This window comes from Trichosurus vulpecula, chromosome 8 (genome assembly GCF_011100635.1).
Source record: "Trichosurus vulpecula isolate mTriVul1 chromosome 8, mTriVul1.pri, whole genome shotgun sequence".
Taxonomy (NCBI): Eukaryota; Metazoa; Chordata; class Mammalia; order Diprotodontia; family Phalangeridae; genus Trichosurus; species Trichosurus vulpecula.
The window spans coordinates 72122041-72136062 of NC_050580.1; the positions used below are offsets into that span (position 1 = coordinate 72122041).

General features: G+C 38.5%; 1 protein-coding gene across 1 annotated transcript in view; it reads right to left on the reverse strand.

Annotated features, from left to right (window-relative positions):
* Window positions 1-3343: 3343 nt before the first annotated feature.
* PTPN20 (protein tyrosine phosphatase non-receptor type 20) overlaps window positions 3344-14022 on the reverse strand; it is a 33277-nt gene continuing 22598 nt past the window's right edge. Inside the window, exons 7-9 of the mRNA XM_036736071.1 lie at window positions 13257-13472; window positions 4738-4800; window positions 3344-3424 (exon numbers count right to left, since the gene is read on the reverse strand). Coding sequence (XP_036591966.1) covers window positions 3344-3424; window positions 4738-4800; window positions 13257-13472 — 360 coding nt within the window. The remainder of the gene's footprint in view (window positions 3425-4737; window positions 4801-13256; window positions 13473-14022) is intronic.

A 14022-nucleotide genomic window follows, 5' to 3' on the forward strand; every position in this document is an offset into this window, starting at 1 on the left:
TAATTTGCATTTGTCCATTTTTTATGTGGAGCATTTTTTCTTATTGTTATTGGTAGGTAGCTTGGATTTTGTCCATTCAAAACTACTTGTTTATATCCTTAAACCATTTTGCTGTTGGGGAATGGTTATCATTCATTTAAATTCAAATCCATCATTCATATGTGTGTGTGTGTGTGAAATGAGCCCTTTATCAGAGAAACTTCTGCAAAGATTTTTTTTTCCTGCAACTTACCTTTTAATCTTAGCTTTATTGGATTTTTGTGCAAAACATTTTTAATTACATGTAATCAAAATTATCCATTTTCTCATCTGTGATCCTCTCTATTCCGTGTTTGATCATTAACCTTTTCTCTATCAATATTACTGCTAGGTAATTTTTCCTTCTTTCTCTAATTTGTTTATGATTTCACCTTTTATGTTCATTTGGAACTTTTCTTGGTATAAGGTGTGAGATGTTGGTCTAAACTTCTTCCATACTGTTGTCCAATTTTCCCAGAAGTTTTTGTCAAATAATGAGTCCTTATACTAGTAGCAAGGATATTAAATACTGGACCCCTAGACTCATTTTCTTCTGGATGTTGTGTAACCTGTTCCACTGATTTCACTTTTCAGTAAAAAAAAAAAGTTTTTCATCAAGGGTGGTATTTCTGTTAAACTTCAGAGTCATATAATAATGCAATCTAAGCTAATTTTGACCACTCACTTGAGCAATTAAAAAATGGGGGATATATTTACCCTAACAAATATTGCAACCTGTGCCCCACCCCTTTATAATTCTGCTTGTTAGTGCATCATCAATAGACTCTTTTGACCCCACAAATAAATTTCCCTTGTCCTGCCTGGCACCCCTGCAGTCTTTCTGACCTCATGAGTATCCTTTGAGAACTCTGAGACAACACCCAAATGAGACTCACAAACAGGAAAACACATTCCACCTAGAGATGAAAAATAATTAAGAAGGAATGTACACTGAGACCTCATTACTTGAGGGAGTTTTCAATTTGCTATTACATCACTGATTTCAAGGTGTTTTCCTTTGAGGTTTTCCATAAAAAACAACTCAGTTAAATGATCCATGAAGAGAAAATGTGAACTGAATTAATAACTCCATTATGTCATGTGCAGATTCAAGAAAAAAAAAGAACTCATAGAAAACCACATTTCTAAGATCTATCTGGATAAAAATCTACAGAGGACACCTCTAGAGGAGGTCATTTTATCTAGTATATAAATATTGTGCACGAAGATTGTTTAAAAATGTTTAATTAAAATTGAACATTAACTAATGTGTACACATGTTAAAGTCTAAAAAAAACCAGTGTATCCAAAGGAGCCATGAGATATTCCCACTGGTGTCAATGGGAATTCCATATCCTTGACTTAGGGCAGAATTTGAGTCACTACTTGTTACAAGAGTTATTTCAATTAGTAAAACCTTTTTGCATTTAGAATTCCCTCCTTGAGACCAAAATGAAAATGAATGCAGTCGATATTTCCAAATTTGCTACTTTAATTTCCCTGGAAAATTGAAAATTGGTCCAGCTGTAAAAATAGTATGCAGAAGCTAAGGAATGAATATGCCGAAAAGAACACCAGCATCGATCACAGAAGTTGGCTTCACAAGAAAAATCTTGGGCCCAGCTAAATAAAAACACTTTTGTACAATACATAGTAAACATTTGCATTTGAACAATACTATACAAAAGTGTGTCATACAGTATATATAGCACAATTATTTTACAAAAAAATAGAGAGGGCTATCAAATATAGTAAATAAATGTCTAAGGCCAAACAGTTCTACTCACTACTGCTTAACAGAACAAGATAAATAAAATTATCAATTTGATTTAACATAAAATTGTAAAGCACATACATACATGGTATACTACCCAGCAGAAAAAAAAAACAATTATCTAAAAACCATCAATTTCTCTCACAAATTCAAGTGTACATTCAGTTAAGGAAAGCAATTAAGCCTGTTTAAAAATCTAGAATCTACAACTGTGACTTCAGGCATTCCCCCTGTGTGTTGCATAAGTCACCCTGATCACTAATCAATACCACTTGAATGTACAGAATTTTGTCAATTCCTTTTAATTGATGATAGTGTAGAGTGTAGAACTGAAACTCCCTTACATAATATCACTGTTATTCTTTATCGATTCACAAGTTCCTACCTAAACTGAATGTAATAGTAGTTACATCCTTCCAAAACAAATATGCAAGTCTTTCTTTTCAGAAATCCAAATTAGTTTTTTTTTTTTTCTGAAAATCAGAAAACCAGTTGAAACCTCTAAGTTTTTTTTAGGGGAGGGGATAAAAGAGAAAGAAATTACTGATCACAAATCCCAGACAGAAAATCTATAGCATAAGGGATTTTGTGGATAATTCAGAATTATGGAATGATATTTTTTAATCAAAAGCTATTGGTCAGCTAAATGGCAAGCAATAACAAGCCATAAAAATTCTGTTTGATACCAACGCAACAGGCTGAGTAATACTCCAAGTGTTAGGGTGGAACGGAAAAGAACTCAAGTTGGGCAGTAGTTAACTTCTCGGCTCTCACACAGAAATACCCATTTCCATCTTGGACTGTTCATTTCCATGTGCTCATGTGGAAGGGGAGAATCCTAACCATCCTCTGCATTTTCCCTATGCCCTCTTGCTCTGCACATATATGCAACTACTCAAAGATACCATCTTCCCCATGAAATCTCTGCAAGCTCCCAAACGGGTGCAGAAGAAAACTAGAAATGGAGTCCATATTGCTTAGACACAGTAACAGCATCCTAACTGGGTCTTTTGTAGACTGGGTTATTCAAAGAACCAGCTTGAAATATCAACTCTTTAGCCAAAGAACAGAAGCAAGATTCTCTTTGAAGTACCTGCAAGGGATAATTGCTGTTATCCTGAAGTTTACTGGCCTTAAATTCTCCCCCAAACAAGTATTTAATAAACTTCTGGAAACCTCTACAGTTGACCTTTAGCTGCCCTTCCTGAATAAAATCTTACCCCAAAAGTTCAAGACCCTTTATTGTTCCCTGTCATCCTCCAGCTGTATAGCCAATATACAGTTACTTTCTGTAATGATCGTCCCATTGAGATGGGGTAGCATTGTGATAATATTGAAAACAACCACTATGAGGCAATGTGTTTCTTTTTAAGCATTATTTCATCCCCAACCTGCATTTTACTACCTTCAGAGACTCTTCAGATACCACGGTACTTGAATACACTAACAAAAATACGTTATTGTGTTCATAAGCTAGCAAATGTCCATGGAGGAGGAGACAGACACCAAGCCACTTGGTCACTTTCAGATGCAATGCAAGAAGAACCATTCTTATTCGATGGAACTGAGTGTAGAAGTTAGAATTTTCCGTAGAACGTAAAGCACGATTTCATAACAAAAGTGATACTGCTCCTAAATATGCATGAAAATAAGAGAGCAAAATAATTACTTTGCAACTATAGTAAACATGAATATCAGTCAGTTGGCCCAGTACATTTGAAAGACTTTTGGTTCTATCAATGATACCATAAAGTCGGTAGATAGACATATTTGTTCAAGGAGCTCTCTATAAATTGGTGATCTCAGAGAAAACCATTGTAATGATTAATAAGTAAGTGTAAAGTATATAATCATCCATTGAGGATAATTTGATCTTTAGATCAGAAGTTCATTTCAGACTCAAAAGATATCCTTGGCATATAGAAGAAGCTTAATAAATGTTATCGATTGATGAATTGATTTCAGCATAGACTACGAGAGAGATATGCACTACGTGATCTCTCAGAGTTGTTCCCAAGCCTAGAACTCTAAGAATATATCTCCATTGGGAACCTGAAATAGTGAGCTGACGTTAAATATGAAAGCAATCCTCTCCCTTTTCTAAGGAAAATTGGCCTCTCTTTTCTTAAATTATTTAGTTGTTTCAAATAAAAGTGGTTTGAGGAAGAAGGAGTGAGCTGGATAATTGCCTCTCCTCCCTTTATTTATACATAGATTTTTTTTCTCCACTGAAGTTCTACTTTGGTGTCTCATAGTGTTATGGATGTCTACAAAGGCAGTGCTCTGAAAGCACAAAGCAGGAAGGGTACTGAAAGCCGGAGAAGCCAGCAATGGCCCATAATCTGAGCCAATTAGCTTCAAGAAGCAATATTATTGGAAGGCTGGCTACTTGTGAGAGTATTTTGGCTGCAGTCATTCATTAAACTATTAGATAGTTTAAGCAGACAGTATAGAGGGGCTGTGATATGCACAAGGGGACAGATATATGTCATTCGTAAGACTTCGTATTTATGTTCTGTTGTACATGTTGCATCCCCTTATTAGAATATAAGCAGGGTCTATTTCATTTTTGTCTTTGTACATACTAAGTACTTTGTAGTCCTTAGTGCACATAGTAAGTGCTTTGTAAATGTTTGTTGAACTGAATGTTGATATCTTGAAGAAAAATCCTCAGCGACTTGAGGCAACTCTTGAAAAACTAAGAAAATCTGAACAGGAAATTTACAGGGAGATGAGCTTAAATAATGACTATTTTTGTTTCTATTTACCCATGCTTGCTGTCTTCATGCACCATGAATAAGCACTGCCCTTCTCTGACTAATGCCAGACTAACATTCTCTTTGTAACATGGCAGGGGCATATTCTACATCCTACCAACCCTAGAGATTACTTTCCTGATACCCACCAAAATGGCTTCAGGCCCAGTCTCTGTAGTGAGAGCTTACCTTGGTCTGAATCATGCCAAAACGTTGCTCTCTCATTTGGGTCACGATATTCTTGATATTGAACTGTTAGAAGAAAATTGAGCATTAGCAAAGATGAAAGAAAAACTCTGGACCTATCATCCTAGCTCTGGGCAAAGAGAAATATCATGCTCGAGGTGCCCCTTCTAGCCCAAGACCACATAGTCTAATAAAAAAAGTTCTCATTTTCAGGGGTAGCAAAATATACCACTCCCAGGACTAACAAATACATTTCCAAAGGAAGAGTATAGATTTTGGTAACCCAAAGTGTGAGCACACAAAAAAAATCAGAATTTTTGCTAAGCAATTTTCTATTCTTTTAAAGGTGAGAATCATAACAGACAACTTTGGGAGAACCCAAAACATGAATAACTCTCTTCAAAAAATAAAGTAAAAACAATCTGATTGAATATAGGGCATTCATATCTTAACCTCCAAAAGGGGCAGAGTCAGTTAATCAAGTAGCCCCTATCAATCTTGCATTGGGTAGATAAAAGGCAATACATATATATATATATATATATATATATATATATATATATATATATATGTATGGCAGATAAAAGGCTATATATATATACACACACATATATGCTCTCCAGTTTGGAACTCAATGCAGATGCTTCCACAGAAGTGATCTCTTAAACAAGGGGTAAATTATGGGATTAGTCCACAAAATCCTCTGACTCCAATAATGTAGCTGAAAGGCAGCATGGTGTAGTGGATCTGTTGAGTTGAGGGAACTTTTAACTGAAATCTCACCTTTGACACATAATGGCCATATGAGGGTGGGCAGGTCACTTAACCTCTCAATGGCCCCACCCCCAGGCAGTTGTCTAAGGCTATCAGCAGTAGAGAAGGGATTCATCTGCCTCAGGAGGCAGCTTCCTCACCTGAGAGTTCCCCACATCAATGAATTCACAGATCTGGACAAAAAGAAAAACTAGCAACAAAAGTAATTGCAGTCCCAAGTCTGTCTGAGTCCTGAGTTCCCATTGTTATGGAAGACTGGGAGGCAGTCACCTCTACAAGTCTTGTACAAGGTGAGCTTCTTGAAGGCTGGGGCAGTTATTTTTGTCTTTGTGCTCTCAAAGCATTTAAAGAATTTGTCAAATGAAATGCTTATTGAGAGAGGTAATGACTAGTTACCAATGTGAGTCATTTCAGAATCATCTGTCTGTGTACAGTCAGATAAGCAGGTTAAAATAAGGGATAAATGCAATACCAAATTAGAAGAAAGGATTCAGATGAGAAAATAACACTGGACACAATTATAATGGTTCCAAACCAATTTGTTTAAACACACTGTCACCTCTGGAAACCAGATGAAAGTGGAAATACCCGATACAAAAATATTTACTACAACAAGGATGACAAAAGCTAATGAGCTGATTTTCTTACCAAATAAGCCCATGGCACCAAGGCAATAGGAGAATAAGGGAGGGAATGCTATGTGCTGGGCACTGCTTTAAGTACTTTATCAATATTATTTCATTTGATCTTCACGACAACTTGTGAGATGGGTGCTATTATTATCCCCACTTTATAGCTGAGGAAATTGAGTCAAGAAGAGGTTAAATAATTTGCCCAGGATTGTGCAGCTAGTAAGTGCCTGAGGCTGGATTTGAATTCAGGTCTTTCTGACTCCAACCTTGGGCACTCTATTCACTTCACCGCCTAGCTGTCTCGTTCATCATTTATTTAGATAAGAAGCCACACGCTTTAAAAGGAGGATGACTGAAGATTATGAGTGGTATCATTTCACAACATAGAGGAAAAACAGTGAAGAAAAAATCTACAGAAAACTCAGGCATATGAATCAACTCAGTTGAAATGCCAGAGTGCATGTAGAGTGTATTATACTTAGGAGCCCAACATAACTACTACGATTACTCATCCCAATGCATCAAGATAATGGAAATGACAATAAATAGGTATGAAATGTATCAGATTAGCCAGTATTTTTTTGGTGGTATGTTCTCATCCGTGATCATAGTGGATCCACCAAATTTAGACTGCACTCAACATATTCTGTGAGAAAGTGAAAGTGACACTTGAGAATATGAAATGGGACAAATATCTAGATATAACCAAATACTCAAATAAGAAATATTTTTAGGCAGCAAGACAACCTCAAAGGCATTAGGAGAATCCATTTTCAAGTTCTAAAAGAGAAGATTGCAAAATATGAGGGGGGAAAAATCACAGATGGTAATATTATAAATGAGGGGGGAGGGACAGAGATTTTGACAGTTATAGACTTACATGCTTACTTTATCAAGTCTATAAAAAAGCTCCATGAGAACAGAAGATCCTTGATAAAAATGTGAGAAGGAAACAGTCAGGCTTTCATAAGTGACTCTCTACAGCAGAGCATATCTTCAAAGTCACAGAATTGATTAAGGAGTATAAAGAATATAAGACATGGTTGTGTTGACTGTTTACTATCCCCTCTCATCTCTCAAAAACAAAAAGGCATTTGCCTCTAGATAAAACAGTAGTCATAACCACTTTCCTCCAACAGTGTCCCCATGCCTATCTTAACATCCTACAAGGTTACCTGATAGATGCAAGCATGGAGATAACCTTGTCTAATGACCTTCTTAGCAACTGTTATAAATGGAGCATAAAGCAAGTATATGCTCATCAAAAGTACTCTCCAGTGCCATGGAGACTGGTCAGTGCAAAGTTGAAATGAAAAAAGGTATTGCATGGAGGGAAGTCTTGTAGAAGCTCATGTGTTTTGGATGGCATTGTGCTTCTTGAATAAAGTCCTAGAACACTGTAGGACCTTCTCAGTGAGATCCATAACCACTCAAAAGAAATGGGCCAAGTAACCTACCTGAAAAATCCCAAGTGGATAAGAATGAATATTGTTCAGATTAGTTGAGAGGTACAGCCCATTAGGTTAATCCATTATCAAATCACAGATTTAGAGCCAGGAGGGACATTAGATATTAGCTAGTCCAACTCATTTTACAAAGGAGGGAAATGAGGACCAGAGAGTTTAATTGCCTTGCCTAAGGTCACACAAGCAGAAATAGAACTCAGGTCTTTTAACTAACACCAGGCTGCCCCATAGAATCATAGATTTAGAGTTGATAGAGACCTAAAATATCATCTAATACTCTTATTTCTCCCACCCACACCCATTTTATAGAAAAGAAAATTGAGAACCAATGAGATCGAGTAACTCTTTTAAGGTCACACCCAGGTCTGATTCCAAATGCTATGCTCTTGCAATTATGCTGTGTTATCCCATCAGAAAAAGAAGAAATTAGTGTTCATCGAAGTCTGCCTCACTTATATCCAGTCCACATGCAAGTCAAGACATCACCTTTGTGATGTCATTGGTCTTCTTCAAGAAGGACAAACAACACCACCAATAAGGATTCACAGATGGGGAAGGATGGACACTAGGCCTTGAAGGATGGCTACAAATTCATGGGAATGTTGGAGACCTTTCTGGTGAGCTCACATTGTTAAAATTTCAGTGCGAGCATTTATACCTCGGAAATCAGCAAATGCTACAAATCAGGGTTTGATTTGTTGATTGTATAAACTTAAGGAAGTGATGGAGAACATCTTAATAATGCAGGTTAAAGTCAAAAATATGTTGTGAATAATTTTTTTCAGAAAGCCAGTTTTTAAACATTTATCAGAATACGACTAACTAGGAATTAGATAAATAGGAAAATTAAGCATATTGCAGAGAGGATGAAGAGCATAAGCAAAGATGTTCATACAGGAAGGAGAGGGGGGCAGAATGATTAATAAACTGACTGCAACAATAAAGTACTCAAGGAGAATGGGACTGAATTGTCTGTGGGAGAATTTAGTGGAGAATATCAACACAAAATATCATACCACTAGGCAAGAAGAAATCAAGAGGTTATGATACACCCCATGGATTGGCTCATGGATCCATCAAAACTTCAAAGCATTAACAACTTATTCATTCATCAAACATCTATCATATCCCTACTATGGGCAACACAATGTAATGGGAACTAAGAGAGATGTAAAAACAATTCAGTCGAGGACCCTGCCCTCAGGGAGTTTACAATCTTGTGGGAAGAAATTAAGATGGGTTAATAGAATACCAATTAGAATAGGATAAATGTATACAAATAAAAGAAAGAAATCTAATGAGGGTGAAATCACTTCCGGCTGGAGGGATAAGGGAAGGTTTGAAGAGGGAGCATTCAATTTGGACCCCAAAGGATGGATAGAAGATCAGAGGATCTCAGAAACTGTTGGAGGACATAGTAAACACAGGGAAGAGTATGGACAAAGATATGGAGGTGGAAAAGTGCTAGGTGTGTTCAGAGATTACTGAAGTCCAGTTCAGCTGCATGAAGCGTAGAATACATGAAGGGAACTTTTCGAAGGTAAACATGGAAATAAAGGCTGGAAGCACCCTTGAGCCTTAAAATTATATCATTCAAAACAGACGATGCTTAACCCCAAGGTGGGGGCCGGGGGGTGGGGTGGGGAGGCATGGAATCTGCCTTCAAAGATAGAGGCAATGTAGCATAGTAGGAAGAATATAAAACATATGAATCCTAGCGCTGCTATTTCCTGGCTACGTGACCTAGGGCAAGCGACTCAACCTTTCTTGGTTCTCAGTTTTCTCATTTATACAGTTAAGGCATTCTAGTTCTATAATTATGATGCTATGTGAGTGGGCATCCTATGGCAAATATGTTAGTTATTTTCTGCAACTGCAGCAGGGAAAACTAAGATTAGTATCAAGGTAGTACAGGAAGTCTAATTTTGGTTCAGATTGAGGAAGAATTTCCTAATGATTACAAATGTTTGAAAACAGAATGGGCTGCCTCATGGATCGAGGAAGCCCTCGGCTGCCAAAGATAGACAAGCACAGACAGGTTGGCCACCTCTCTCAGGCATCATGAGGCCGTTCCTCCATTAGGTTAGGAATAGACTAGATGACTAAGGCCCTTTCCAACTCTGGGATCCTATGATTTGCAGACACAAATAGAAAGACTGTGTCATAGCAACTGAGGCAGCAGGTGGTCCATGTGGATGAATGCTTTCTTTCACAGCACATCAAAGTGTTCATTAACACATTATATTAGCATAACCAACTTGTTCTTTCCCACAAAATCAAAAAGGAGTGAAGAACTCAAAAGAAGCAAACAGAAACATTTCTGCTGAAGCAGTCGTTCTATTTCTCACTGCCTCATCAAGATGGGAGATAAACAGTTCTATCTTGCCTACTTGGGTTTAGATGGTAAGAAATCTGTAGCTTTTAAGTGCTTCATGCAGAAGCAGGAGATGAAGGATTCTTTTCCCACTGCCAATCCCAAGGGCCCACTATTTCCTCCTACAAAGCCAGAAATGGGGAATCTGGATGAGTTGCTGTTACTGTTGTTTGTTTTTTTTAAATCACCCATAAATGGCAAGTGTAAAGCCTGGAATATACAAGGTCTACCAGGGTTATATTACCTCTGTCACACAGGCCCGATTTAACCCAATGAACTACTAAGTAGAGTGTTTGGGATGGGTTGCTCAGGCACTTGCTTTATTGTTATTTCTGTTTGTTTGTTTTTAATTTAATCCAGCAGTCAATCCTTGGTCTCTGAGATACAAAGTCCATACATGGGAGTCTATAGCTTCTATTTTAATAATACTCCTGGGTTACATATTAGGAGTGGGGTAAACTTTTCAAGCCCAACATGTGGGTTATGATTACATGTAGGCTAAAGTCAGCTCACACCAGCTTTCAAAAGCTAATGTTCAATTTTCAGTGTGAGCACTTATGCCTTGGAAATGGAAAAATCCTATAAATTGAGATTTGAATTGCTGTTTTATTAATTGTTTAGAGCTAAAGTATTGAAAAAATCAAGACATAGCTTAAAAATTGTTAGGTATACTTTTTTAGAGAGCTGATTATTAAACATTTACCAGTACACTCCTGAATGCAATTACACTCCCTTCTACCTCTGCCTCCAGTTTTCCCACCATACTCTCCCTTCTTATTAACTTTCCCAATACTGTCCAAGACTTCACCATTATACACTTCCAAGTCACCCATGTTTGCCACCTTGAAGCGATCTTCAACTCTTCCTTCTTCCTTCCTCTTCACATTCGATTGCCAAGTCCTATCAGTCCTAACTTACAGTTTATCTCTAATCCATCCATCTGTCTGTCTGCCCATCCGTCCACCCATCCATCCAACCATTTAACCATCTATCCTTCTCTCCACCCAGTCAACACTCTTGTTCATATACTCATCACCTCCCACAGGATAGCTTTCAGTCTTCTAATTGGTATCCTAAGCCCTTAGTATCTCCTCTCTTCAATCCATCTTTCACATGACTATCATAGTGATATTCCTAAACCATAGGTCTGTCACTACCCTGCTCTAAAAACTCCATTTGCTCCCACTTTCTCTAAGATCAAATATAAATTCCTCTGTTTGGCTTTTAAAGCCATTCACAGGCTGGCTCCAGCATAATTTCTAAGCTTTTTTTCTGCATTCTATGTTCCAACTGAACTAGCCCATCTAATCTAATCTCTCTCTCTCTCTCTCTCTCTCTCACTCTCTCTCTCTTTCTCTCTCTCTCTCTCTCTCTCTCTCTCTCTCTCTCTCACACACACACACACACACACACACACACACACACACACACACACACGACATTCCATTTTCCATCTTCCAAGCTTTTACATATGATATTTCCCATTCCCGGAATGCATCTCCTCCTCAACTCCACTTCAGCGAAATCTCCCTCTTCCTTCAAGATGCATGTCAAGAATCATTTACATGAAGACTTTCCCGCTCCCTCCCCCCAACTACTGGTGCCCTCCTCCTGGAGATCACTACACATATTTTATATTTAATATTCCAGTTACATGTTTCCTCAAAAAAACTCTCCTTGAGGTAAGGGAGTATTTCCTTTTGTCTTTAAACAACCATCTCCTGACACACAGCGTGCATTTAATAAATGCTTGCTAAGTGAGTGAACTCAAGTAATCATCACCATCATCATCATCATCATCATCATCATAGCATTTATATAGCACCTGTTATTTGCCAGGCGCTGTGCTAAGTGCTTTATAAATGGTGTTTCATTTGATCTTTACAACAACCCAAGGATATAGGTGCTCCTATTATGCCCATTTTATAGATGAGAAAACTAAGGCAAACAAATTTAAGAGACTTGCCCAGGGACCCACAATTAGTAAATATCTGAGGTAAGATTTGAACTCAAGTCTTCCTCACTCCAAAACCACACTATAACCAGTGTATCACATAGCTACCCCTGACTGAAACCCTTTACAAGCTATTAACATTGTTCAGAATCCCAAAGCATTGAAAAGTACACTCAAGCTTGAGCTCCATCCCTCTCTCTTGCCTTTTCTCCTTATGGTCTTACAGACGGGACATCAGCCAGTGTATAGGATTCCTGGCCACTTACCAGTTCTGCCCAGAGGCCATGGGTTCAGGTGATGCCATGGGATCTGAAGTAGAGATCAAAGATTTCTGATACCCAGCACTGCCAGACATCATCTCTAAGGATAGATGAACCAAACCATGGCAGAGGATAAAGGGCAGGGGCAGCTAGGTGGCACAGTGAGTAGAGCACTGGCCCTAGAATAAGGAGGACCTGAGTTCAAATCCAGCCTCAGACACTTGACACACATACTAGCTGTGTGACCTTGGACAAGTCACTTAACCCTAATTGCCCTGCCTTCCCCCTCCAAAAACAAACAAAAAAGAAGATAAAGGGCAATGAAGACAAGAAAGGAGTTGTCGGACAGCTGGGAACTGTCTGGAGTTTGGCATCCTCTAGGATGGCAATTCACTGGTTAAGTCATAACTACCAATCTTTGCACCCAGGGCAAGTAGCACAAAACATGCCCTCAGATGAGGGGAAGGGGGTATCAGCACATGACTGCTCAGTGAGGCCACCATGAAAAGGGTGAGAAGAAGAAGGAAAGCGCAGAATGAAGGCACTCATTCCATCTGTCTGCTAACTTCCCTGTTTAACTAGCTCTTCTTGCTAAGTGCTAAGCTCTGATATTCCTAGGCTGCTGAAGGACTGCAATTACTGTCAGTACCCTCCAAATTCAGCATCCTGGAACAAAGCCCCAGATGTCCACCCTGGTTAAGGATATGTTGATTTGTACTTTGCTGTAATTCGAGTAGACTATCCAGTATGTAAAATTCATATCACCAACATGATTTTAGAAAGCATCCTGAAAAGCTCTAGGTGGCAAATATCACTCTTCTAAGATAGGATCATAGATTTAAGAGTTGGGAGTGACCCCCTAAGATTGTCTAGTTAAACCTCACTAATTATGTGGAGAGGCTCCAGAGAAATTAAGCCACTTGCAATATGGTCACACAGACAATAAATGTCAGAGATTGGATTTTGATCAAGGACCTTTGATCCCCAAACATGCAAGTCCTCTTTTGGGGCACTGGATTCATGGTATGAATTTTTGGGGTAGGGGTGACAGGAACTACTTACATCAAAGTCTTTTTCTAGGGCACGAAGCACAATGTCCACACACAAGAGGACCCCAGTCCTCCCTATGCCTGCACTGCAGTGGGCAATGATGGGTCCCGTCTCATGGATCTTCTTCATGTATCGAACATACTTCACAAAACCATCGAAAGATGTGGGAATGCCATGGTCTGGCCAGTTAATGAATTGTATCTGATGCACAAAGTGAACGGATCCTGTCTGTGAGAGAAGCACCATTATCATATCTTAGGTTAGAGACCTCAAGTCATTGCCTATGGGGATGCTATCTGATGTTAATATAGCACTTTATACTTTTCCAAAGCAGCTTTGCATTGATTTTTTTATTGTGAGGACAACTTGGTGAAGTAGGTGGTGCAGGTGGTATTAGTCAATAAACATTTATTAAGCTCCTAATTTGTGCCAGTCACTGTGCTGCGGACAAAAGAAAGGCTGAAAATTGTCCCTCTTCTCAAGGGGCTCACAGCGTTATGAGAGAGACAACATTCAAACCATGTACAAATGAGATGTAGAGTTAAATTGGAGATAACCAGCAGAGGGGAAAGTCCACTTGGAACTCCAAAAGAATAACAGAATTTGAGAGTTGGTGTAGACCTCAGTGACCATGTCATCCATAAATGAAGGCATTCCCACTACAATATAACCAACAAGTGATCGCCTGGACTTCTACTTGAAAACTTTTAAGACAGGCAAACCATGGCTTCTCAAGGCATCCAATTCTACTCTTGGGTCTAGTTCAAAAATGTTTCCT